Genomic DNA, 25,953 nt, shown 5'->3' with positions numbered 1-25,953 from the left:
CTACATGTGAACTGTTTCATTCCAAAATGATAAACATAATTTATTAGCAATTTCAAAGTCCTTACTTAAATACATTTTTTAAATCAATTAAGAAAATTAAGAAGATTTTCAAAAAGGATATATCCTGTGTAACATTTTGGAATGAGACTCAATATGTCAAATGAGTTATAGGAACAATCCTTCTTTTAAAATCAGTTTCATTTTAATAATCTTGCAGAATAAATAAACTGTTTAGTTGATCAGACTATCATGTTTATGTGCAGTCTGTTTATTTTCTTCCAGATAAATCTTCAGTTTAACTGGATCACATGAAAGCACAATTTTATGAGCAAGTATGACCAGACTTGCTCGTTGCTTACAGGACAATATGTCACCTCATTTAAAAGTTCTGTTGTGGTGTTGGTGTGATGACTTTGAGAGAAGCAGGACGGAGAAGTCTCTTTCTTTTGTACACATCCCAGATAAACCAGAAAAATTAGAGTTTCAGAGACTTTGTGTCCTGCCTTCTGGTAACTTTTAAAGAATGAATATAACAAAATAATACACTGCAACAGCATTTTAATGTTAAATAGGCCTAATTACTTTACTTTTAATTCTCAGGAATTAAAACTCAATTTTCCCCTCTGCAGTGAATTTGTGTAAATATCTGGCATAAAGTAATATTCATCAGTTTTTATTAATTCATTCATTTTGAGTATTTCTTTCTCTTGGTACTCTCTGAAGGTCCTTTCAGACAAAACACAACCACAGCACCACTGTGCTCTGAAACCCATTATGTCTAATGGCAAGCGCCACGCCACTACAGCTTTTCACTGCGTCGAGCAAAGCCCGACTTTAGGCGCTGCATGCTGTGTCCCGAGCATCTCTTCCATCGGGAAACGACATTTGGTGTAGCTCTATAGTCGTCCGGGTGGAAACAGTAGGGCTTATACATCTGTAAAGCAGAAACAGGTTGAGATAACGGAAAAAAAGGTGTGAAAATGTGTCATAAATCGGAAGGAATACAGGAGAAGTGTGACCCCGGGAGGAAACCAAGAGGGCAATGAAAAATGGGAGTCTCCCGGAGAAATCGGGAGGGTTGGCAAGTATGGTTGGTGGCGCTCAACATGGTCATAGACTGGGTGATGCGAAGAACAACTGAAGACCAACCCAAAGGCATCATGTTGTTGCTCTTTTCTACACTTGAAGATCTCGACTTTGCAGACGACTTGGAACTGGAAAAAAACATCCCGTCTCAGCAACTTCGCACGGCAAATAGGACTGAAAATCAGCAAGAGTTTGTATATCTTGGAAGCACTATTAGGTATGATGGAGGAAAAGGTCAGGGGATCACCAAATAAATAATAATAACAAATCAGTCATTTGTATCTGGACACATAAAACAAAACTCTACATTAAATGTAGCGCAGGGACGGTATCTACATATCCGCTGTTGATGAGCTCTGTGCACACGTGAGGTTTTCTTGGCTTCTGAAGGGCACAGTCTGTGTAGTGGTTTCCCTTCTCTCTACAGGATGTGTCAACATTTTGTTTCTGCAGGAAGACCGTGTTGTCACTGTCCACCTCTTTCACCCTGCTGTAGTCCTCTGGTATGTTCTCTTGTTCTCCACAGCTCTTAAATGGGACGTTCTCTGTCTTGAGGATGAGAATATTGTCACCGTTCCTGTCTTTTTCTCTGCTGTAGTCCTCCTGTTTCACAGCCACCCCCTGTATGTTTTCCACGTGTCTCTGAATATCCACATAACCGCTGTTTGTGAAGGGTTTGGTGGGGTTTTCTATTTCATTCTTTCTTTCCTCAGCCTTTTCCCAGTCATTTTGGCAGAGAGTTGACTCCTTACAATGGATTTCCGATTCTAAGTGGAAGCCATTGGGAATAATCAGGCTTTTCTTCCTTTTTTGAGAATTGGAGGGATCGAAATTTTCAGTCACGATTAGGTACTCCTCCATCTGGTCCTTCCAGGCCATAACAGGAGGAAAGCTCTGGTTGATGATCAGGGCACTGTCGACGTCTTCAGATCCCCCGCTCTGGAAGTTAGTTAGAGTTAAAGGACAACGCTGGTATTTTTCAACCTGGACCCTATTTTCACGTTTTTGTGTTTAAGTGACTAATAGAGACAACACTTTTTGAAATTGGTCCAGGATTGAAGGAAAACGTTGCAGCCGTCAGTTTACGTCCACTAAAAGTGTCCCTTGTTTTTGACACTGACAGGCTCAGATTGTTATTATAAGTGTCTGACAACATTATGGAAAGGACCCTACAGAGAAATAAAACGTTTTTCTTACCTTTTGCTTTCCGTTTGTCTTTGTGTCATGTGATTTGTTGCCGGAAGACAAGACAGTGGAAACATGAGTGAGAGTTGGAGGAAGGAGTGCTGGTGTTGTCAGAGTTTGTTGTGTTGGAGTACAGAAAGGGTAGCTTAGTGTTATCTAAAAGATTTTCAATGTCATGGCTGAATATTTGGCTGATTTCCACAATGTGGATACGACGCATGATTTAAGAGCGAGGCTTCTCTGAGCGAGACAAACAATAACAAACAGACCAGATCAAGCGAAAGGTAGGAAAATTTCTCTCTACGGTTCTTTCCATAATCGTGTCAGACATTTATAATAACAATCTGAGCCTGTCAGTGGCAAAGACGAGCACTTTTAGGGGACATAAACTGATATACATTAAAGCCCGTTTAGCGGCTGCCGTCTATACTGCACTCCTTCAATACTGGACCAATTTCAAAAATGTTTGACCCTATTAGTCACTTATGAAAAAGGTAACCCCTGCACACTACTCCATGCCACTATATATTTTATTGACTATGTTTCGATCCTGCTTGGATCTTCGTCAAGTCAAAGTGTTTGAAAAAAGTGGAAACCACACCCATATCCATATTCTTCCACTTTACAAACACTTTGATCTGACGAAGATCCAAGCAGGATTTTTATCGATATAATTGATATGATATATACGTGATGTCCGTATAATTCATTTTCTTCGACCTATTAGTCACTTAATCACAAAAACATGGGAAAATAAGTTCCAGGTTGAAAAATACCAAAGTTATCCTTCAATGCAGTAAATGATGACCTCACCAAAGCAACTTTCTGCGTGTGTTGGGAATACAATGCAGAGTCAGTGTTACCTTGAGAAGTTGAGCATCAACTCCTCTTATCTTTGGACCAGGAACAGGAGGCAGAACAAAGTGCTTCACACTGGGGAACAAAAGAAAGTCAGTCAAATTATCCTCATCATCTTGACTTTATATAAAGAGTTATATTTAAATCTTTTTAGCAGGAGATACATACAATTTCCTCTTCATGACCAAGATGCACACTGCTGTTATACAAGGAATTGCAGAGAGGATAGAAACCAATATCCAAAATGGAATCTCATTCTGAAGATCTAAAAAAAGAAGCATTTTCAGTGATAATTAATACTTGTAACGGTTGCTACCTCACCATAAAGCCCAAGGTTTTCAGCATCTGCGACTTACAGTTAGGGATTTTCACACAGGTAGTGTTGCTCCACTCGCTCCAGGAGCTGTGGTCTAGTCTGCAGCGAACCTGCACCGTGTACACCACCCCAGGACTGACGCTGTACAGGCTGAAATGAGTCTGTGTACCTGACGTGTACTCCTAGAGGAAAATAAATATGAATCACCACTTTGACCTTGTACCAGATTAAAATCACATTTGTGTCAAACAGTAGATGCAAATACAGTGTATGAGCAAATGATTGCACAGTTGTTGTTTTTTTACATTTACAACTCACCTTCCACTTGTTGCTGTTATCTTGTCGGACTCTTAGTTCATATTTAATGGTGACCCAGCCAGACTTGGTGTCCGTGTTAGAGGGAGGCTCCCATCTGACATGGAGACATGGACTGTCCTCTCTCTCCTCCACCAGCAGCGTTACATTTTCAGCAGCGTTGGGCTTCACTATCGAGCCCAGAGACCGAACAAGATTCATAATATGCTCACAATGGCAATGCTAACATTCTGATGTTATGCAGGTATAATTTTGATCATGTTCACCATCTTTGTAGAGCTGCAATGATATAATCAATCAATAGTTTGAGTAATTTTTTAATAAAGAAAAAAAAACCAGTTAAAATTCTCTAATTCCAGCTTCTTAAATGTGAATATTTTCTAGTTTCTTTACTCCTCTATGACAGTAAACTGAATATCTTTGGACAAAACAAGATATTTGAGGACGTCGTCTTGGGCTTTGGGAAACACTGATCAACATTTTCTGACATTTTATAGACCAGACAACTAATTGATTAATCGAGAAAATAATCAGCAACGAAAATAATAATTAGTTACAGACCTACATCTTTGTTTAGCATATTAGCATGCTAACATTTGTTAATTAGCACTAAAAACAAAGTATTGCTGAGGCTGATGGGAATGTCAATTTAGTAATTTTGCAGGTATCTGGTCATAAACAAAATTAAAACGTTGACCTGATGTTGGCAACAGCAGAAAAGTCAGGGGGTCACCGAAGTGATTAAATTCCTCCTGAGGGAATATTATGTGTGTACCAAATTTTATAGCAATTAATCCAATATTTGTTGAGATATTTCAGTGGATAAGTGAAAACTGACTTGTCGGTGTTGCTAGAGGAAAGGTCAGGGGATCACCAAAGTCATAATGATTCATATCTGGGGATCATGAATGTCAAATTCATGTCAATCCATTCAATAGTTGTTGGGATATTTCAGTCTGGAACGAACAACAGACCAACATTTCCATGGGGGCTTATGTGTCTTTACAGGGTTACAAGAGGTGGAAATAAGTAAGTTTAGATTAGACAAAACCTATTGCAGTGGAGTTACTATTTTCTTACATGGGACAGGACTCTCCTTACATACTGTATATTGTAAGTACAGTGCATGGAGGTCACACGCACAAATGCCTACATAACCAAAACAAAAGCCGTGAAATTTGATCGGAGACTGTACACAAGTTAAACACCGGGTACAAACCAGTTCCTCCTCATTCTGCTCAGGGTTTCATTTGCCTCGTGTCCGCCACGGAGTACTTTTCCATTCCTTACTGAGCTCAAGAAGCCTGCATGGCCAATAAACCTGTGCCAATCATTAGCTGGATCAATACAGATAATTATCTGCTGTCTTCTACTCTAATGAATACACAGATTGAGAGGTTGTCAATAGTTCAACGTGTGTCACTCCCAGTGTGACACAACAACACTGTTGAGTTATTATTATTCTTCGCTATTATTAAATCCGCTTTTTTGGGGGGGACAGTAACAAAACTTACCGATTTCCATCACGTCCATCTTTAAGGGGTCTGACGTGGCATTCCCGAGGGCGTTGGAGGCCACCACTGTCAGGCAGTAGTCGACCCAGATGGAGGTGTGGTTCTTGTCAAAGAAACAGGAGTTCCTCCCCGCCGACCGATAGTCCGGACACTCGTGCGTTCCCTCCAATCTGTATGTGGACAAAACAAGACCTGTACTGACCTCCTGACACTGCTCAGGGCATTCTGTATGTAAACGACATCAGCATTGTAAAACTGTGCTGTGGGCAATAAATACATGTTGACATTCAATAAAGACGTACAGGGCTTGACTAACAATCAGATAAGAGTCCAGTGTGTGATGTCCACATAGTTTCCTCACTGACCACTGCAACATGTGGTGCCTTCAAATGGGGTCGTGTTTACCGGGTTCACGAGAAGAGTCCATATGAACGCCCCTCTTGTTGTATTCACAACATCATATGTGGAAAGTTTTTGTAAGCTTAGAGTTCATAAGTTGTGACGTGTTTGTTGATGTTGTCAGAAATGGCGGAGGCCATGGAAGTTAATATTTCAGTGCATTATAAGTGAATATATTTTAATTTTAGTCATATATTGTTTTTCTTCATAATTTTATAATAGGTCTGAGGAAAATGCTGATATTCCCAACAACCTTATTTTTTTTTCTCTGTCATTATGCCTCTGCATTTACTTCATTATTTTACCCGCTTGCTGGCTTGCTTAATTGTTAGTCTCTGTGGCTTCTAGACGCCGACAGTAACGTTAATATTGCCGTTGCTTAGCAGCGGTGTTCTCACGACTTAACCACTTAAACGCCAAGCATATTGTGTACACAACTTCCCATGATGTAAACACGAGCTCACGAGTTTCATTTAAAGGCACGTATGATCCCAAATGTCATCATCAGATTTTCTGAAGAATTTTGTCCATACAGAAGCATCTAATCATCCAAATTCAATTAAACATTTTTTTTTTGTATTATGGTTCTGTGAGGCTGTACTCAGACACAAATAAATGCTAACATCAGCCTGCTAACATGCTGATGATTAGGACTAAACACAAGCTATAACTGAGGCAGATGGGAATGTCATTAGTTTTGCAGGTATTTTGGCAAAAACCAAAGTATGAGTAAACATCAGTGATCAGGAATAGTTAGGATTCATCCTCTGGGGAGCTTGAATGTCCGGCGAAAACATCCAGTAGTTGTCGAGATATTTCGGACTGGACCAAAGTGGTGGACGAACCATCTGACGCTGCGATCCTTGAAAAGTCTTAAACTTTGGCAACTCAGTTTTGGCATTTTCCCCCAGGCCAGGACAAGTGAGGGTCACACAGGTGAAGCGTTTCAAGTCTGCAGGTTTACTTGCACAGCAACAAAGATTTGTGTTCAGATGACTGAGAACAAGTGTGTGAATAAGAGAGCCAGTATTTTTCCACTCGCTTTCACTTGCTCTCAGTGTGGGTGATAAACTCTTGAGATCTTAATGGGGCATCTGGTGGTTTAGACACATACAACATACTGTGACTGAAACCCTGGTTTGATTGTTTGTTGTGCGTCATTCCCCTCTCTCTCTCACTCACCTTTCCTGTATCTCTACCGTGACCTGTTGAATAAAGGCAAAATGCAAAAAAAAAATTAAACTGAAACAAAAGTTAGTGATTGGACTGACCTTTCTCTCTCGTAATACAGGTGATGTGCGGTGGGCAGCCCTCCGTCAGAGCCCGGCTCCCACCAGCAGGTGAACGTCTCCTTCTCAGGGGACCTGCAGCTGAGCAGGACTGGTTTCCCTGGTGGAGACATGCCTGGCAACACATGTGACCAACAAACATCAGCTCCTAATTTCCAAATTTAGCACTAATGTAATAAAAATAGATCATGATTTAAATGACAAGTTAAAGAGCTGGTTCACCCAAATTACATAAAATATCTTCTCACTTCCCTTTAACGGTATATAGTAATGCTAAATAGATGGTTTTGGTTGTATTTGCCAAGGTTTTGAAATAGGTGTATCTAAGATTTCAGGGATTTTCCATAATTAATTTTCCGGGTAACCTGAATAGTCTACAGAAGATGTTGTGAACAGTTTTCAGTTAGTTAAAATTATTTTATTTCTTTTCTTTTAGTATCAGCTCCTATGCTCAAAGAAAACAAAAATAATTTTCGGTGGTGTAAATATAATTTTTCAATGCTGTGAGCACTGTAGAAATCTCAGAGGCAGATCTTCAAACCTAGACAAATAAAACCAAAACTATCACTAGATATAAGTGAATTTTTGGGGGGTATTTTAGCGGACTGACCCGTTAAACAACATGTTGTTATAAGCTATAGATAATGTCATGATTCAAGTCATGATTCAAGCCTGTCAACTTACTGTTAGACTCTACAGCTGCAGACAGCAGCAAGAGCAGTGCCACCCAGAGATCTCTCCTCATCCTGGGACAAACTGTCACACCGTGTGCCCTGAAAAAGGAAGTAACATCACTAGCTTGTGGTTAACAAGGTGAGAGAAACCCGTGGCTTGGCTGCGTGTCTTGTTTTGACATAAAACAAGGAGATATGAAGGGAAAATAACAAGCATAACCAGTGATTGTTTGTACATGTTGTAGCCCACACATACGGGCTGATGAGACATCATATATTATGGACCTCTCCTGTACTCCATCTTCACAAATGACTTGCCATCTGTATTGCATAAAGCCAGTATACAAATGTACGCCGATGATTCCACACTGTATTACGCAGCAAATACAAGCGGCGAACTAGACCAAGTTCTATCTTCAGACCTAAACTTGGTCTACGATTGGATAAAACAAAATAAGTTGGTACTAAATATCTCAAAAACCAAATCCATTATTTTTGGATCTAGTCATAAGCTGTCATCTATGCCCACAATGAATCTCTACTTGGACAGTGAACCTATACAGCAGGTGGATAAGGTCACATTACTGGGACTAACCATAGACAATCAACTGTCATGGGTCGAGCACATAGAAACAATTGTCAGGAAAATGGGAAATGGTATCTCCATGGCAAAAAAATGCCTTCCGTATGTTCCAGCACACGTTCTGGGACAAGTAGTTAAATCTTTAAGTTTAAGCCACCTGGACTATTGCTCACCTGTATGGTCTTCTGCACCGAAAAGCATACTGCGGAAACTACAAATTGCACAAAACAGAGCTGCAAGACTTGTGTTACACTGCCCCATGAGAACGAACACAGACAGCATGCATCATAAACTGTCATGGTTACCAGTAGAGAAAAGACTTGCCTTAAGCACAGCGACATTCTTTAGTAACAGCATTTATTCTACTAAACCCGAGTTTTTATACAGTCAAATTACCAGATGCAGGGACGTTCACAGTCATTTCACTAGAACAGCAGGTGATGGCCAAATCATGTTACCTCACCCAAAATCTAATGCCTTAAAAAAGACGGTCATTTACCGCGCCATCACTCACTGGAATAGCTGCCCTCTTCACATCCGTCAATCCTCTAACAAATCCACATTCAAATACCATCTCCGAATACATTACTTAAACAGCTGATCGATAGTCCAGTGTTGGTCATGTATGGTTTTCTTTGTTCCTTTTTCCCTGATGATGGGCCTTGAGGCTAAACAAAAAAAAAAAAAATTGTGGAAGATTTGTGTATGAATTTGAAATTTGAAATTTATATATGTTTGAAAATTTGAGTGTTATTAGTGTAACACAAATGTGATGCTGTATATAGTATGTATGTGATAAATTAATGTACATGATTTCGGACCCCAGGAAGACTAGCTGGTGCTATTGGTATCAGCTAATGGGGATCCTTTTTAAATAAATAAAATAAATAAAATATATTATAAAATAAAAGTGTGAGAATTAACATGAAAGTTATAATTTGACAGCAACACCTTTTTGTTTAAGAAGGGAACAGTGCAACATTACCCAAAAAGAGTTATAAGTTAACAAAGACAGATCAAAGGTGAGGCTGGTTTCAAAAAGAAACTGTGAAAAGGATTAGGCTCTTGTGTAAAATCTGTAAAAACAAATCTTGAATTTTCAGTTCAGGGATAAATACTTCATCAAACGCTAATGAAGATTTATGACTGAATATAATTCATTCAAAATGCTTTATGCAATTAATCACCTGAAGTGGTGTGGGAATGTTTCCTCCAGCCTGTAATTTACAGGATGCCACAAAGGAGGATAAACTTTTTCACAGATTATTTTTTTACAGTGACAACAAGCTCAGTTTCATGCACAGACAAGTTTTAACAGGATCGCTTGAGCAAGGCGGGATCTGGATGAGGATTATGTTTCAATTCTGACGGAAGACAAGCAGAACTAGATGTTCTGAAATAATACCCAAAGCTAAATAATCAGCTTTACACTCAGCGTAAGCAGCGTCTGGGATTTTCATATGTACTATAATATTATTTAAAATGTTATTTGCTGATGACATTTTTTATTCTCATTGAAACCTATACCTCACAGCCATTCTTATAATGAACTAGACATATCTAAACGGCTAGAGCTGAATAAACTTTAAATGTAATACTGTAAGAGAAATCATTATCTTTCATTTGTAGTGAGTGAGTCAATATAATACAATCTCTTAGAAAACAAGCTGCAAATCCTACATTATTATGATTTACACCAAAACAGAAAAAGAAATATCCTGTTTATTATAAGACATGCTGAAATTCTGTACCATTATGTTAGTAGTATTATTCCCTGCTGTATACCATTTAATATGTTACTGCAATTGGGCGAGTACACAACATACCACAGAGATTATGAAATTTTATAACAGTATCATATTCGATTAAATGATCAGCAGAAAAGCAACTGATGCCTATAATAATTTCCTTTAATAATTAAACAAATAGGTTTCTATTAATTTTGTTCTTGTTATGGTGGACAAAATAATAAAACATTACACTATAATCCAATTTTTCATCATATGGCCACAGAGAATGTGGTTACAATACGACTTTACACCCCTTTTAACATAAACTGAGCATTATTATAGGCTAAATTACTCAAGGGGGTAGTAAGCCTAATGTGTTCATGCAGTGTCTACCCCCCTGCAGACCTACCTGCAGACCTACCTGCAGACTTACCTGCGAGCACACACAATAAAACTCAAACAAAAACGCCATTACAAATTGCTAAACATATCTAAGCTAGACTACTTTCAAATGCATTTATGCCAACAGTAAAAAAAGAAGTGAAAGTATGTGACACAAATAAAGATTATTACAGCTCAGGTGTTCTCTCACCTATTCAGGACAGGTGTCGACCTTCGCTACATTTAGTCAAACTGATGTTGACACAACGACAGAGGAGAAGTAGCCCTCTTCTTCAGTCATCATATGACCACAGACAGTCTCTTCACACCTGTGTCCGACACGGTCTGATGTGATGTGAGGACGAGAGGTGTCCTCTGGGTCATGAAGGGGAGGGGTTGTGACGTCATGATCTTGCCTACCTGAGTGACGTCAAAGAGTCAGAGAGAAGCAAAGAGGCGAAACTCCGGTCTTTTTTTGACAACAGCCGCTGCCGCCATTTTGGACTTACTTAAAATATGATAATGAAACACGCATGACAATATGTTGCTATATTGATAACGACAGAGTGTTAGGGCCACATTGAAGAAAAAAAAATCTGAGATTTCAAGGACAGAGTCGTAATATTACGAGAATAAAGTCGTAATTTTACGAGAAAAACAGTCGTAATATTACAAGAATAAAGTCGTAATTTTATGAGAAAAAAAGTTGTAATTTTACGAGAAAAAAAGTCGTAATATTTCGAGAATAAAGTCATAATTTTATGAGAAAAAAAGTCATAATTTTACGAGAAAAAAAGTCGTAATATTACGAGAATAAAGTCATAATTTTATGAGAAAAAAGTTGTAATATTACGAGAATAAAGTCGTAATTTTATGAGAAAAAAAGTTGTAATATTACAGAAACAAAGTTGTAATTTTACGAAAAAAAGTCGGAATATTACAAGAATAAAGTTGTAATTTTACGAGAAAAACAGTCGTAATATTACATGAACAAAGTCGTAATTTTACGAGAAAAACAGTCGTAATATTACATGAACAAAGTCGTAATTTTACGAGAAAAACAGTCGTAATATTACATGAACAAAGTCGTAATTTTATGAGAAAAAAAGTTGTAATTTTACGAGAAAAAAAGTCGTAATATTTCGAGAATAAAGTCATAATTTTATGAGAAAAAAGTTGTAATATTACGAGAATAAAGTTGTAATTTTACGAGAAAAACAATCTTAATATTACATGAACAAAGTCGTAATTTTACGAGAAAAAAAGTCATAATTTTACGAGAAAAAAGTTGTAATATTACGAGAATAAAGTCGTAATTTTATGAGAAAAAAGTTGTAATATTTCAAGAATAAAGTCTTAACTTTAAGAGAAAAAAATACTTTAATCTCGCAATATTACGACTTTTTATTTCGTAATATTCTGACTTTATTCTGTAAATCTCAGATGTTTTTTCCCTCAATGTGGCCCTAATACGCCATCGTACATTGTCTCTTTGGCCCTCACTGCATTAGATTTATAAACTATACACTTAGACTATAATCTGTGTTACATTCATCACAATGCTTAAATGCTTTGCGGCTCCAGACGGTACGGTGGCCGACGCGAAAACGCGAATAGCCCGAACTAGAGCAGATGATTCGCTTCGTGTGTGTAGTCATATAAACGTCTCATTCTAAGGTAAAAAAAACACAACGATTCTTTATTTTCAAGTTTATACACTAAAGAAAACATACGTATTAATATTTTATTTCATTTCTTCCTCCGTAAATGCTACACACTGTTCATTTAAGCAGCGAAATACTATTAAATAAGTGTACAATTCGTATTACAAAAAAAAAAAACCGTTCACTCGCGGTGACTCATCTTGACGCTGATACACACTCTTTGGCAGCGGCAGCCTGCAGCTACGTGGGGAAACCCAAGACAGCGTTTAGTAGGTGTGTCTCTATCACTTCTGCCACTTCTTCCAGGAAGTAGACTTATTGTCTTGAAGTGCAGTGTTGTCAGGTGTAACCACCAGTGTCTCCAGTCTGTTCATGGTACATTAATCTCTTCTTTCCGGCCGCCATGTCGGACTCTTTGGACCGGTCCACGAAGATCAACCTGTTGAAGGAGCCGCAGGTGAAGAAGCTCTGTGAGGTTCTGGACAAATCCATCAATAAAGGATGGAGGAAACTAGGAGACATAGTCGGCAATGACAGACGCTTTAAAGTCAGGTAGGATGAAGGCTGTAAACTATATAAAATCACAATGATATTGTTGTTATAACAGTCTTATAGTGAGTCTGACACCCAGAACTGGGCTGTTTTATGTTATGACATGTGAAATGCTTATAGGTAGATCCTGGCACAAGCACTAAGATCATAATCTATAATATGCATTGAATAAAATGTACATTTTAGAATTGAAGTGTCCAGTAATAACTGTACTTAATAGTGCAAGTTTTGCTTTGTATGGTGCTGGATTGTGTTTGCAGCCTTGAAAATTTAATAAATGATATACTCACAAGTAGGAGTATGTTATAATATATAGATATGTATATATATATATATATATATGTATATCTATATATTATAACAGTATATAAGAGTATGTTATTATATTTATATATATATATAAATATTATAAAAATACTCCTACTTGTGAGTATAATATATATATATATATATAAATATAATATATATGGGATTATGATATATATATATCATAATCCTACAAGGAATTAGCCTCAGGTCATCAGTAGCTTTCAATATATTTATGTAAATTTACAGGAAGATACACATCTAGACATGCAACTTCACAAAAGATAATCACACATAAACATATAGTTATTGGCAAGAGCTGAGCAGCAATTAAACAGTATCTAGATGATAATATGATAATGTCAAAGCTACCTGGATATCTGAAATATGACGTGCTGCTGTCGACCTCCTGCATGGTTCTCCAGCTCAGACGACATGGAGATGTGCTCTCTGAGGGTGTTGGATCTGGAAGGAAGCCCGAGCCGCATGCTGCTGAGGCTGATGGGAGATCGAGGCTGCACCGCGGGTCACCTGCTCGACTACCTCCAAACTCTGGGAAACTCGGAGGCCCTGCAGTGCCTGAAGCCATCAGGTACAGTAAAAAAGCCTCCAGGCTTGTTTGCATGTTTGCAGGTATTCAAAGTAGGCTGATCTTTGTCCTGTGTGTTGTATTTTTAGCTTAAAAGGGAATTCATGACTCACTTCATGGTGTTGACGCTTACAGTATGTTGTCATTCACGCAGAATTAAATTTAAAGGTTTTGAAAGCGGAAACATCCGTATGTATTTACTCCAGACTTGTATTATTAGTGAATTCAAAGTGCAAATCTCCTACATGTCCAGCCCTGCAGATCCTCATTCAGCCCCAGTCGGTGGCTCTTATATCCGGCCACAACCTTCGCCTGAGCTGCCACGCTGTGGGCAAATCTCCAGTACAGTACCAGTGGTTCAAGAGCAAGGACGAGGTGAGCTATTTGACCTCTTCCCATCCACACCCTTACTGCTTTAAAGGAAGTTGTTTGTGATAAAAACCTCTTTGTTACTGCTGTGTTTGTTTCTTTGTTGTGTTCATGCTGATGTGAGATGCATTCTTCATACTTTTGTCAAGTATTTTTGCCTTAAAGTTGTATCACTGTGCATCCGTATCCCTTATATTTACTCACTAAAACAGTGCTGCTTCATGACTTGAAGGAAATTTACAGGTAAAACAAACTGTAGTTAGTTAAATGTGTCATCTTTAACAGGTCTGAGCTTGTAATCTTTTGATCTTCACTGCTTCTCCATTTTCCGGACTCAGAAGCCCTAAACACAAACACTGGCAGATTCACAGATTGAGAAATATGTCTATATCATGTCTTTATCAGTCAATAATGGATTCAGATTCAGATTTAGACAACTCAAGGGCAACTCAATTCACAGCTTACCCTATCACAAACACACACAGACAACATCCAGACAAACATCCAAAATGTTATGTCTATCTATATCTGTTAGGCACAGATCAGTAAAACTGACAAACAGAGGTCCGTAAAGGACAGCAGATAAGTTAATAAAATATAATAAATAGCAATAAATAGATAAACAAATAGGTAATAAATAGACATTGTTATATGATTGTCATGTAAGGGAACTGTCATTAAAAGTGAAATGACTACTGTCTGAGTTTAATAACCCGATAGCCGAAGGAATGTGTGGTGACATACTGTGACTAGCATACTGTTGGTTCTGCATTGAATCACCCTGTGCAAACATTTCATTCCTTTTCAGACATTCATCTTGTCCACTGAGGCGTCAGAAAGGAACCATAATAGCCTATAGATCAATCGAGTTTTTCAGGTGTCTAAACAGGCTCTTAACGTAACTTAAAAAACACACACAATACTCACGTCACGGCACAGAGGCACTCGGAAGGTGACGACTTAAATTACTGCTCAGTGCGTCCGAAAAGATATATACTACTGTTTATTCACACAAAAGTATGTTGAACGATAGTACACATGTTCGTTGCGGATTGGAGACCGCTGTTTCTCTTCTGGACTGTATTTATGTTACACTTTGCATATTAAATGTAAATGTAATTCACATTTTCACCACCTCAGGTTGCAAACAGCTTCTCTCCAGACCTGGTGATGAGTCCGGTCCAATTGAAGAACGCTGGCTTTTACATCTGCAGGGTCAACTGTGGAGACACTTTTGAATTCAGCCAGTGGGCTCAGGTGGACGTCCTGAACGTCACCGTGTCTGGCGGTAAGATGCTGCAGCTGTTCCGTGTGCAGCTCTGTTTATAAATGCATTGCTGTTGTTTTTCTCTTTTCATTTAAACAACATATTTCTGATTTAGTGACTCCTAACTCCAGTTATTTTTCCCAATGAGAGTGTAGTAGATGATATACTAATGATGTCTCCTCTCCGTCCACCACCAGGGCAGAGTTATCTTTCCTTAGAGGGTCGGCTGAAGTTGGTGATCCAGCCTCAGTCCCAGCGACTAAATGTTGGGGAAAACCTGCAGCTGGAGTGTGGAGCAATGGGACGGCCGATCCCCCGATACCAGTGGCACAGAAACGGAGTCCCGGTCCCCAACGGCACGAAGAGGAAACTCATGGTGAGGAGAGAAGATTTATGATGCAACTGTTTCAAAAGTTCTACTTGTTTGGAGGCTATTTTCTGCATCTTACTTTTCTAAGGCTTAATAAAAAGCTCTGCGTTTCAGATCCCCCACTCGATGCAGGATCACCACGGCAGGTATCGCTGTGAGATCAGCAGCAGCACAGAGAGAATGTGGACCAATGAAGTCGACGTGGTAATCGGTATGTCACACCCATATTTTGTGTTACTGTGATTACAGTCCATTGTCGTTATGTGTGAGTGATTATTTGCTCTGCTCTTGACTGAAAGCACCGAGGATATCTGTCCAGGTTTCAGTGGCAATGGAGTGCTCTGAAGGTAGAGTTGAAAGTGCTGGTGAACGGTGTATTAAATGGAAATAGCGTAACAATTAACTGCATGCAAATGTTTAATCATAACTCCTGTAACTGCATGGTGGTCGTGATCCGGATTCTTGTCACATGAACACTAACAAGCACAAGACTCACAGGGTTTGATCTCCAGGTTTGACATGCATGAATTATGATTTGACTGATGTCATTACTTTCAATCAATTGTACATTGAAGGAAGTCTTTGTCTTATTTGTCAACAAATCCCATGAAAAGACCAAAACCAAGTTGATCCTACTAACATAATGCTGTTGTACTGTTTGTGTATGAAAACCAGATATAGTTTATTCTTCTGTGTTACTATTAACTATAAAATACACATTATTTATCCACACCGTTGCATTGGGTGACATGATCCTCCTGCTACTGCTGTAAACACTCACTAGAGCACTAAATGTGTCTTAGGGATGCAAAACCGAACCGTTCAATGACGTACAAACCAAACCGTGGGCTTGTTGAGGCGTTGCACCACTATTAAATACAAGCCTGATAATTATTTGATGAGGTGCCAGATACATAGAGGAGCCTTACTGCCTTATTCCATGTATAAAATCAGTGATTTGGCTTCATATAATATAGAAATATCATTCATTACTATCAATCATTACATCTATTTACATATTTTGGAGTTCAAACATATTGGTAATGGGTATTTTTCTTCTCCCAAATGTGCAAAACAAATCGAACTGATAACCGTGACCCAAAAACCGCAACACAAACCACACCTTGGGCTTGTTGAACCGTTGCACCATTACTGTTAATTGATCCGCAGCTGAAAATAGTCCCCCAACAAAGGCACCAGTTATTTCTGTTTGAGTAACGTTTGATTAAAAACAACAGTGCCCAGCTGTTTTAGGAAATTACTGAGACTTTTTCAAAAATGAAACCATATATTAGTGACCTGAAGTTGAATGTGTTCAGAAGGAACTAGTGTGAAACTTGTGGGAAGCTGGACAGCATTTAGACACGGACTGTTGGTTTTGTTGAATTCATGGGATTCGTTGATAAAAAGAAAACCACAGAATAACACCAAATAATCTCCATATTTAATATAACAATTAGTTGATTTGAGTGCATGACGATTGACTGTAAGACTTCTCTTCTTTGACTAATAATCTTTTCCCGAATCAATAAAATATTTTTCCAACACCGACGTAAACATGCTCAGCTTATATGATGGTAATGTTTTCGTATTTTTGGTTCCTAGATGACGTTTACGCCATTGGGGGAGGTAAGAGCAATCATAATCATTAAGTATTTCTACTTATTCAAACATATATTTTGAATTTATTTATTTATTTATTTATTTATTTTGAATTTATTTATTAAATTTATATTTTTGAATTTGATCCTTTTATTGTGACTTTGCAGTTTTAGGATCCAGTGATTTGTTTCTGAATAGTATTCCTGAACAACTTTATGGTGAGTGTCTGTCAACACATTTATTTATGCAAAAAGTGTAAATCATGTTCTCTGCTGTATTTGAGTGACAGTTCCTCTAATACAGGGGTCGATCGCAAAGGTAGTGTGGGTAGATCGCATGGCATTAAAAAAAAAAAAAAAAAATTAAAAAATAGACGTCAGCTTATCAGAGCAGATTGAGAACTGTCTGTCAGAGTTTGACAGACGCTTTCAAGACTTTGTTTTACTGGAGCCAGTCGCTACATTCATGTGCTACCCTTTTCGGGAAGATGCTGAGGCTGATTCACTTGCATCAAAAATTGCAACACTGTTTCACCTGAACTCATCTGGAGTGGAGGATGACATTTTGACACTACAAGCTGACATTCAGCTTAAGTCCAGGGTTCATGGACAGTTCTGGAACTTCCTCACAGAGGAAAAGTACCTCAACATGAGGAAATGTGCTACCTCCTTCACTGCATTATTCGGCTCCACTTATTTATGCGAGTCAGCCTTTTCCCACATGAAGATTATTAAGTCCAAATACCGTTCCACCTTGACTGATGATCATTTGGAAGTGTGCTTGAGGCTGGCTATCAGCAGCTACTGTCCGGACTATGCATCCCTGGCTGATTCCATTCAGTGCAAGTCATCAGAGTAAGGTAATGACAAAAAATGTACAGAGTTATATTGTACAATATGGGTTCATGCAGTTATGCAAGGTACACCAACATATATTGTACATATAAAGAATACTCAATATATTTATAAATAAATATATGTTTTGCATTTTTATAGTAGGTAGATCATTTTGACTTGGTCATTTTATAAGTAGCTCGCATGCTGAAAAAGTGTGTGCACCCCTGCTCTAATATATGTCAACCGTGTTGCTGTTATATCTGATACGATCAGGATCTTTGTCCCGTCAGCCGTCACTTCGTCTCTCACAAACACCAAAATAATGATGTGAAACTTGATGTCAGCAACTACAAAGGTGGACAAAATAACACTTTAGTTCAACAACACCAGAGAATTATACCGCTAAAAATACCGCCAGAGTTCAATCAACGTCTCTCTGACTCAGACCGGTGACATGACATCAAACAGCTATAAATAATCACTGTGTTTGGCATTCAAAGAATTATGACACGCTTCCTGCCTGAATTTCTTTGTAATTGTGATTTGTGTTCCCGCTACCTGAGTCGCTGGAGTAAAGTTCAGTAACAGATCTGTATCGATATTATATAGTATGTATGTCATAAAAAATAGGATATAGAGTGAAAGTAACACAAAAAAAAACACTTCAAAAACATGTACTAAGTTGGCACAAATCCATATTGAGATGGGTTATTGTGGCGGGCAGAAAAATCTAAACAAACTCAGTATTCACGAGAAAATCCTCACCAACACTAACTGAAAAGTAAAGTTGGTTCAATACCCCCGACAGCTGCAGCAAAAACAAACAAGGCACTATTATGATATTATTTTATCGCAGACAAGCCAATAAACAACAAGAAAAAAGCAGTGTCATTATTACATAGTTTGCCCAAAGGGCTGGGCAATATTACAATATATATCGTCAAACAATATCATATTTCTCTGTCTTTTCTATTGTAATATTGGCTAGGCCTATATTTATTTATTTTGTCTTTATAATTTCACGTAAAACTGTTTAGTTCATTTTGCACTGAGGTTCTTAAAATGAAAAAGTACTCCGTACTTTTTATTTGTCAATAAAAAATTTACTAAAAAAAAAAGTCATTGAGGATCACTGTATTAGAGCAAGAATATTGATAAGGACACTTGGATTAGTACACTTTGCAGCTGACTGGACTTGACCACTATCACAGTACCATCCTGAGAGTTATTTTAAATTTCCGGTTCACTTGTCAGTTCTAAAAGACGTCTCATTGATGCATATGAGTTGTTTTCCCTCCCATAGTGTAACAGTGTCCCCATGTCTCCCTCACAGCGACTGACAAAGTGGCGCTGCTGATCGGCAACCTGTCTTACCAGAACCACCCGCAGCTCAAAGCTCCCATGGTGGACGTGTACGACCTCACCAACCTCCTGCGGCAGCTGAACTTCCAGGTGGTTTCACTGCTGGACCTCACCGAGTCGGAGATGAGAAACGCCGTCGACGAGTTCCTGTTGCTGCTTCACAAGGGAGTCTATGGTACGTTGGGTTTATACATACCTCTGGATGGTTCTAGACAACCAAAACATGACATGAAATGTGTTTTAGTTGATTGAAATACACACTTCCCTCTTTAGGTCTGCTGTACTACGCTGGTCACGGATATGAGAACTACGGGAACAGTTTCATGGTGCCGGTAGACGCACCAAACCCGTACCGGTCGGCCAACTGTCTATGTGTGCAGAGCATCCTTAAACTGATGCAGGAGAAGGAGACGGGCCTCAATGTTTTCCTGCTGGACATGTGCAGGAAGAGGTGAGTCAGTGGGTCAGTCCTTTATAAGTTTGCTCGTATATAGAGCAGCTAAGAATACATGTAGGTATAATTACTACTGTGTATCACCAACATTAAAGCAACCATGAGTAGAGAGTGTAAGGTTCTGATCCGCACTGCTCCCAAAATCTTACTAAATATTAATATTACTACTGCAAGCAAGGGTAAAAACTGAGTAACAACGTTTTTCTTCAATATAAGAATGTTTTAGAGCGAGTAGTACAGCAGGAATAAAGACAGGAGTGTATTTGTCAAAGTAATTTCCCTGTTCTTCAAGGGAATGTGGAGATTTTATACATTTAAAGCTTATTTTTTGTTGAAACCTTTAGTTTTCTGTAGTGTTAAGGGGTTTTATAGGGGTTCAACCAACAAATTATATCCAATATTTGAGAGGGTGGAACAAAACTGTTGTCAATCTTTCTTAAACAATTAGCTTATTCATTTGCTGTCCGTCATCTAAATGATTAATCGATTAATCGTTTGAGCTCCAGTTTTGTTACCTAGATGACGTTAACCTTTTATTCACTGTAGTGTTTTTATCCTTTTGTTTAAATCATTTGAACAACATATTTTTGGGGCATTTTTGCCTTTATTAGATAGATGAAAGTAGGCAGATAAATAAAGTAAGATTAAAGAAGTGAGGGGAGAGAGACGGGTATGACAATAAAGGTCATGTATATAGATTATTTTTGTGCATAATTCCACGACAGGACCTTTAAGGAAAAGGCTGTTCAGGATTTATCACTTTGGTTTCCATCTTTTTTTAAAAATCATTTTCCAGGAATATTCATGATGACAGCGCTCCAAACATCGTCCTGAGGGTTACGGCCAACATTGTCTTTGGATACGCTACGTAAGTTTGAACCATCAGTTATCACTCAAAACTAAATTTATACTCTTTTTTTTTTTAGTTTACAAGAATATATATAATGCTGTATTCTTTTTTTTGGCTGTTCAGGTGCCAGGACGCCGAGGCCTTCGAGCTGAGCTCCAGCGGCTTCACCAACGGTGTGTTTGTCAAGTTTTTGAAGAAGCGGCTGCTGGATGACGAGAAGATCACCGTGGTGCTGGACAGAGTCGCTGAGGGTGAGACAGGAACAGAAACACAATATACAATAACATCCACAGAGAAAGATTGATATAAATAATACGAATGATATATATCATACCTGTAAAAGTATGATTATTTACTGTAATCTTGATTTCTTAAAATTAATTTGTGATTACCATGAAGAATTTAAATACCATTTTGCAGTGTTTGGTTATGAAGTCTATTGTTATACAGATGCTGTGTTTCCCACAGGAAGTGTTTCAGTTCATGTTTCAATAGAAGGCTACTAAAGTTAATTAAATGTAGCTTGCCTTGCATTATTAATGTCAATATGGTGCATCAGCTTCCTTGTGGGCTAATGGAGTTTCCTTTTAAATGTGCTTTTCATGAAGGAAAATGACTTGAGGTTGCTGTAAGATGCACTTACTATTAATAACGTTTAGGATACAGACAGGATATGTCTTTAATAATAGCTCAGGGTGGGTTAATTAAACGTACTTACATAATATGAGTCTCTATGTGCTCCTCACAGTGCTCCCTGTCTGGTTGGACCCAGTTTCAACTCACGTAAATGATATTTTGTGAGGTGTTACAGTCAAGCCATGCTGTTGTTGAACATGTGATTTGTCCGTTCTTGTTTCCAGACATGGGTCAGTTTGATGCTACGAAGGGGAAGCAGGCCCTGGAGATCCGCAGCAGTCTGTCAGAGAGGAGAGCGCTGACAGATCCCATCCAGCCCGGCGACAGCGTTGACCTCGTTCACGCTCGCAGCCTCCAGTGGGCGAAGGCTCACGGTGAGTTTATAACACAGACTTAAATATTTGTTCAGCACTTGTTATCACTGCGCTGGGAATCCCCCATTTGCTCCCTGCAGCTCAGTGCTGCACGCTCAGTCAGATGTTGACTCTGGTCGATGCAGATTAAACACACAGCGATCACTCTGTTATACACACCTGAACACATGGGGGGGCTTCCCAAAGACAACCATTGACAACATCATCACCTCTTCCAACAGCTGATAAATATTTGCTTATTGAAGCCAGCGAGGAAAATAACGTTTCCTCTGGTAGTTTTGTTGTGATTATTATAGAGCTGCAACGATTAATTGATTAGTTGTCAACTATTCAATTAATTGCCAACTCTTTTGATAATCGATTAATCGGTTTGAGACAAAATTCTCTGATTCCAGCTTCTTAAATGTGGATATTTTCTGGTTTCTTTACTCCTCTAAACTGAATGTCTTTGAGTTGTGGACAAAACGAGACATTTGAGGACATCATCTTGGGCTTTTCATCTCCCTTTTCTGACATTTTATAGACCAAACAACTAATCGTTTAATAATCAACAGATTAATCAACAATGAAATTAATTATTAGTTGCAGCCTTAAATTATTACAACCTGGTAGACGACCACACTACCAGTGGACTGTTCCCTATATTACAGTGGTTCCCAGTCTTTTTGGCTTGTGACCCCATTAAGTTAAGTAATGTCAACTTGTGACGCTCTTAACACAGGTAGTTTAGTGTCGACATGAGTTATGAGCAGTTCAACCAAAGACGTATTTAGTTTGAAGGATTTTTAAGAGACCTGTATTGGTGAAAGTATCCAGCATTTCACAAGAAAATGTTGAGAAAAGTCAGAAAAACACATTTTTGTTTTATTTTCTTTCATATTCCTGCAGTATGAGTTATCTCGAGGCTGCTTGGGGGATCCCGACCCTCAGGTTGAGAATCGTTGCTGTTTAAGATTTTAAGATTCAGATACTTTTTTATTTTTCCATTTCAAACTCACTATTTCTGAGCTATTAAAAAAAAGATATACAGTATATAAACCATTTAGCCACAAGCTTCTGGATGTACAGGCAAACACTGAATTTAAACAAACACACACATAAAGTCGATGTGTCTTATGATAAATCAATGAATATAGGTTAATCCTTAGGACACTGTTACAGAAAAGACATTTGTTTCCTCACTACATGAGAACTTGTGAATGGAGCCTGAAAACCAGCTGCAGTTTTTTAAACTCACTCAAACGTGTAGAACTTGAAATGTTGGTTTTTTCGCGTGTTATTCCAGAGCTTCCTGAGAGCATGGTTCTCAACTTTGACTGCGGTGCTCAGATCAAGTTGGGCTTCGCTGCCGAGTTCTCCAACGTGCTCGTCATTTACACTCACATCGTTAAGAAGCCCGAGGACATGTCGCTCTGCCAGGCTCACGTCACCGACTTCTCACAGGTCAGCATGTTGTCATGAACACTGATTTTTAAGAAAGGGACAGGAACAATTTCCCTACAGGAACCTTGTACAGTAGGTACATTGATTAGAATTCACTTTTTCTCTTCAGACTTGAGGGACCAGCAGCCACAAAATGCATGAGTGTGTGCGTATATGTTTGTGCATACTGTACAATGCCATCTGCTTCTTTTCCTGACTGCAGGACCTCGATGTGGATCCTAAAGAGATGAACAGAGAGACTCCAGAGGAGACGGGGATCTACCTTCTGTCCAGCAACCTGCCTCAGCACTGCCTTTACACCAGAGTCAGCTCACTGCAGAAGCTCAGGGTAAATTTGGCATTTAATACTGTGTGAAAGCCTGACCTTTTTAAAAGCGGAAAAACAGCTATTGCATAAGGGTTATAGAATCTTTTCTCCCTATGAAGGAAGCCAGTTGTCTTATGATTAAATAACAAGACGAAGAGTCATCCGTGACATTTGTGTTGCAGGTTTGTTTATGAAACAAAGTATCGTTACATGAATGTCAGTACCAAATTTGGTGCTAATCCAACAGACCTGGGGTCACCAAAGTCGGTTGGATTCATCCTCTGGGCACCATGAATATCTGTACGACATTTCACAGCTTTTTTAAAAGTTGTTGAGATATTTTAATCTGACAGAAAGGCTAGAGCCACACTGCTACCCTGGCTAAAAACTATTTTATATGAACAGTTAGATGGCAATAATCTACTTCTCATTCTTTTATCCGTGTTCACTCAACAGAGAACGTCTATTATTCTGTGATCACGTGTCCATCCTAGAAAGCATTTTGTTAAAAACAAAAAGAAATCACATTGTGTTTCTTAATTCTCCTCTAACCCAACATGCAACAGGAGGAGCTGGTCTTCACCGTGTGCCTTCAGGGCACCTTCACCGCCATGGATGACGAATCCATCCACTGGACCAAAAGCGTGAACATCGGCAAGCCGCTGATCGCCCGACTGGATCTGAACCGGGCCATGCGGCGAAACAGCTGCCTGCAGACCTGCCATATGCCCCACAGCCCGTCCCACAGCCCCTGCCACAGCCCCGGGCCCGAACACCACCTCCACCTCCATCTCGGGTCGCACCAGGCCCAGGACCACAGCCGCCTGTCACCACAACACCACTACCTGGATGTCTATGAGCGTCAGGGTGCAGTGGGAGGCTGCAGGGATTCCTACTACGACAACGTCAGCGAACATCGCTATGAACCCACGTATGACTCCGCTGCTGGACTGTCAAGCTCACCGGGGAGGTTCAGCATCCCCATAGAGACCACGGACGACATCAACGAGCTGCAGACTGTGTTCATCAACAGTCTGCAGCTTCAGCAGCAGTGAAACGGCTGCTCACATGAAAAGCTTTAAAAGTCCAACATATCTGGAAAACTGCTGCTCTTTTAATATGATTTTTTAGCATATTATATTCTTCCAGTTATAAGCATTAGTTGCCTCAACAAGCTGTATACTGACTTTTGTACCTAACTTTTAAAGAGTTTTGTAAAAGAAGAATGAAAAAGTGTATTTCAGTAAACTGCCATATTTGCACCACAAAGACTAATTTTTTATTTACCAATGGTTCTCTGACGTTTAGCAAACAGAAAAGCAAAGATACTGGATAGTAATTGTCAAGATCAGACCAGGGCAAGCGTTTTTCAAACAACAACAGGTTGCTTTGCCTGTTCGCTGACGCACAGAGCAGGTTAGGACATCTTCATTTGGGGAAAACTGAAACAATTTGATGTTCGCCTGTTCGCATCGCATCCAGTTAGGAAGAGGTGTAAGTGAGCTAGAGGTCGCCCCAATATCACGATATTTTTGACCAAATACCTCGATATCGCAACGATATTGTAGGTTCACTATTGGTGCTTTTACAAATTATTTACCCACAAGATTTTTGATAACTAATCATCAGTAATGTGGATCTAATGACTCATGAAGTGGGTAAATGGAACAACTAGAACAATCTGGTAAGTTCTGTAATGCGGCCTTTAAAAAACAGAAAAAGACAACACTTCTAAGACGATATCTCATCTCATATTATGATATCGATATATTGCCCAGCCCTAAATTGTACCTCTTACAAAGTTTTATTTGAAAATATGAGCCAAATGTGCACAAGTGAAAGGGGCATTAAGATTAAGAAGATAAGGGGTGAAGCAATCTGCACACACGCCTTCACTGCTAGAACAGCATTGTAAATATTTGTTCATGTAACTAAAATCAAGTTGCAGTCAGAGGAGAGTGGGGCTGGAGGAGCTCCCTCTGCTGTACAGTACAGTTAGAATAAATATCTAAGACCATCTGCAGACGTTGTTGGGTCTCATGCAGGAAGCGATACACAAACAAATTTTCTCTTATTTTTGTTTGTATCCACGATTTGTTCTTATTTTGTTAGTACCCATTGATTTCTGGGACACACTAATGTTTTCTTATTTTTGCTCTTCTCTTAGGTAAGAGAATATTTTACAAGTGGTCGAGAGCACTCTTACCAAGATAAGAAAAAGAAAACATCTTGTTTTCAAAGTCCACAAATTGGTCGTCCATTGCAAGGAAACACAAGTTTTAAATTTGAGGAACATAAAAAACAAATTAAAATTTTAAATTGAATCTAATTAAATTTAGATTATTATATGTTTTAGAGTAATTACAGTGATTGGATTATTAAATCCATCTATCTTATATAGTATTCAGGGGGCGTTAATTGATGCTAATAATAAACAATCGGCCACACGCCTCCAATTTATGATCAAGTGGATTTATCATTCAGCACACCTGGGTAAGAGCAGATCTGGATGGTTAAGTACATTTAGTGTACCTGGAGCTGACTTCTCTCATTTTTTTCTCTTAACAGAAAATATAAGAGAAATTTAAGAGAATGTTGCTGTATGAGGCTCATTTTTGTAATATAATTAACCAAAGGAGAGA

General features: G+C 38.8%; 2 protein-coding genes across 6 annotated transcripts; one reads left to right on the top strand and one right to left on the bottom strand.

The window, feature by feature from the left end:
* Nucleotides 1-1,048: 1,048 nt before the first annotated feature.
* Nucleotides 1,049-10,670, bottom strand: prlrb (prolactin receptor b). Of its 3 annotated transcripts, none has more exons than XM_037778679.1 (9): nucleotides 10,542-10,670; nucleotides 7,647-7,735; nucleotides 6,945-7,077; nucleotides 5,275-5,444; nucleotides 3,764-3,930; nucleotides 3,486-3,627; nucleotides 3,298-3,394; nucleotides 3,135-3,204; nucleotides 1,049-2,025 (listed from the first exon to the last, which is right to left on the bottom strand). In XM_037778679.1, the coding sequence occupies exons 2-9, from the start codon at nucleotides 7,705-7,707 to the stop codon at nucleotides 1,390-1,392; spliced, it is 1,476 nt and encodes a 491-aa protein (XP_037634607.1). In that variant the 5' UTR covers nucleotides 7,708-7,735; nucleotides 10,542-10,670; the 3' UTR covers nucleotides 1,049-1,389. The 3 variants fall into 3 exon arrangements, with proteins under 3 accessions (XP_037634607.1, XP_037634608.1, XP_037634610.1); XM_037778680.1 differs by having other exon boundaries at nucleotides 7,647-7,756; nucleotides 10,542-10,660; XM_037778682.1 differs by lacking the exon at nucleotides 7,647-7,735.
* Nucleotides 2,426-24,576, top strand: malt1 (MALT paracaspase 1). 3 transcript variants are annotated; one of them, XM_037778678.1, is made up of 18 exons: nucleotides 2,426-2,555; nucleotides 12,428-12,546; nucleotides 13,278-13,444; nucleotides 13,695-13,816; nucleotides 14,951-15,098; nucleotides 15,275-15,453; nucleotides 15,562-15,658; nucleotides 15,747-15,794; nucleotides 17,053-17,076; nucleotides 17,217-17,267; nucleotides 19,219-19,422; nucleotides 19,521-19,698; nucleotides 20,498-20,569; nucleotides 20,675-20,802; nucleotides 21,412-21,561; nucleotides 22,847-23,004; nucleotides 23,207-23,332; nucleotides 23,878-24,576. In XM_037778678.1, the coding sequence occupies exons 3-18, from the start codon at nucleotides 13,288-13,290 to the stop codon at nucleotides 24,364-24,366; spliced, it is 2,331 nt and encodes a 776-aa protein (XP_037634606.1). In that variant the 5' UTR covers nucleotides 2,426-2,555; nucleotides 12,428-12,546; nucleotides 13,278-13,287; the 3' UTR covers nucleotides 24,367-24,576. The 3 variants fall into 3 exon arrangements, with proteins under 3 accessions (XP_037634606.1, XP_037634604.1, XP_037634605.1); XM_037778676.1 differs by lacking the exon at nucleotides 2,426-2,555 and having other exon boundaries at nucleotides 12,167-12,546; XM_037778677.1 differs by lacking the exons at nucleotides 2,426-2,555; nucleotides 15,747-15,794 and having other exon boundaries at nucleotides 12,167-12,546.
* Nucleotides 24,577-25,953: the final 1,377 nt, after the last annotated feature.

The sequence above is a fragment of the Sebastes umbrosus genome, chromosome 8, assembly GCF_015220745.1.
Source record: "Sebastes umbrosus isolate fSebUmb1 chromosome 8, fSebUmb1.pri, whole genome shotgun sequence".
Taxonomy (NCBI): domain Eukaryota; kingdom Metazoa; phylum Chordata; class Actinopteri; order Perciformes; family Sebastidae; genus Sebastes; species Sebastes umbrosus.
This window is presented reverse-complemented; position numbering and strand designations above follow the sequence as displayed.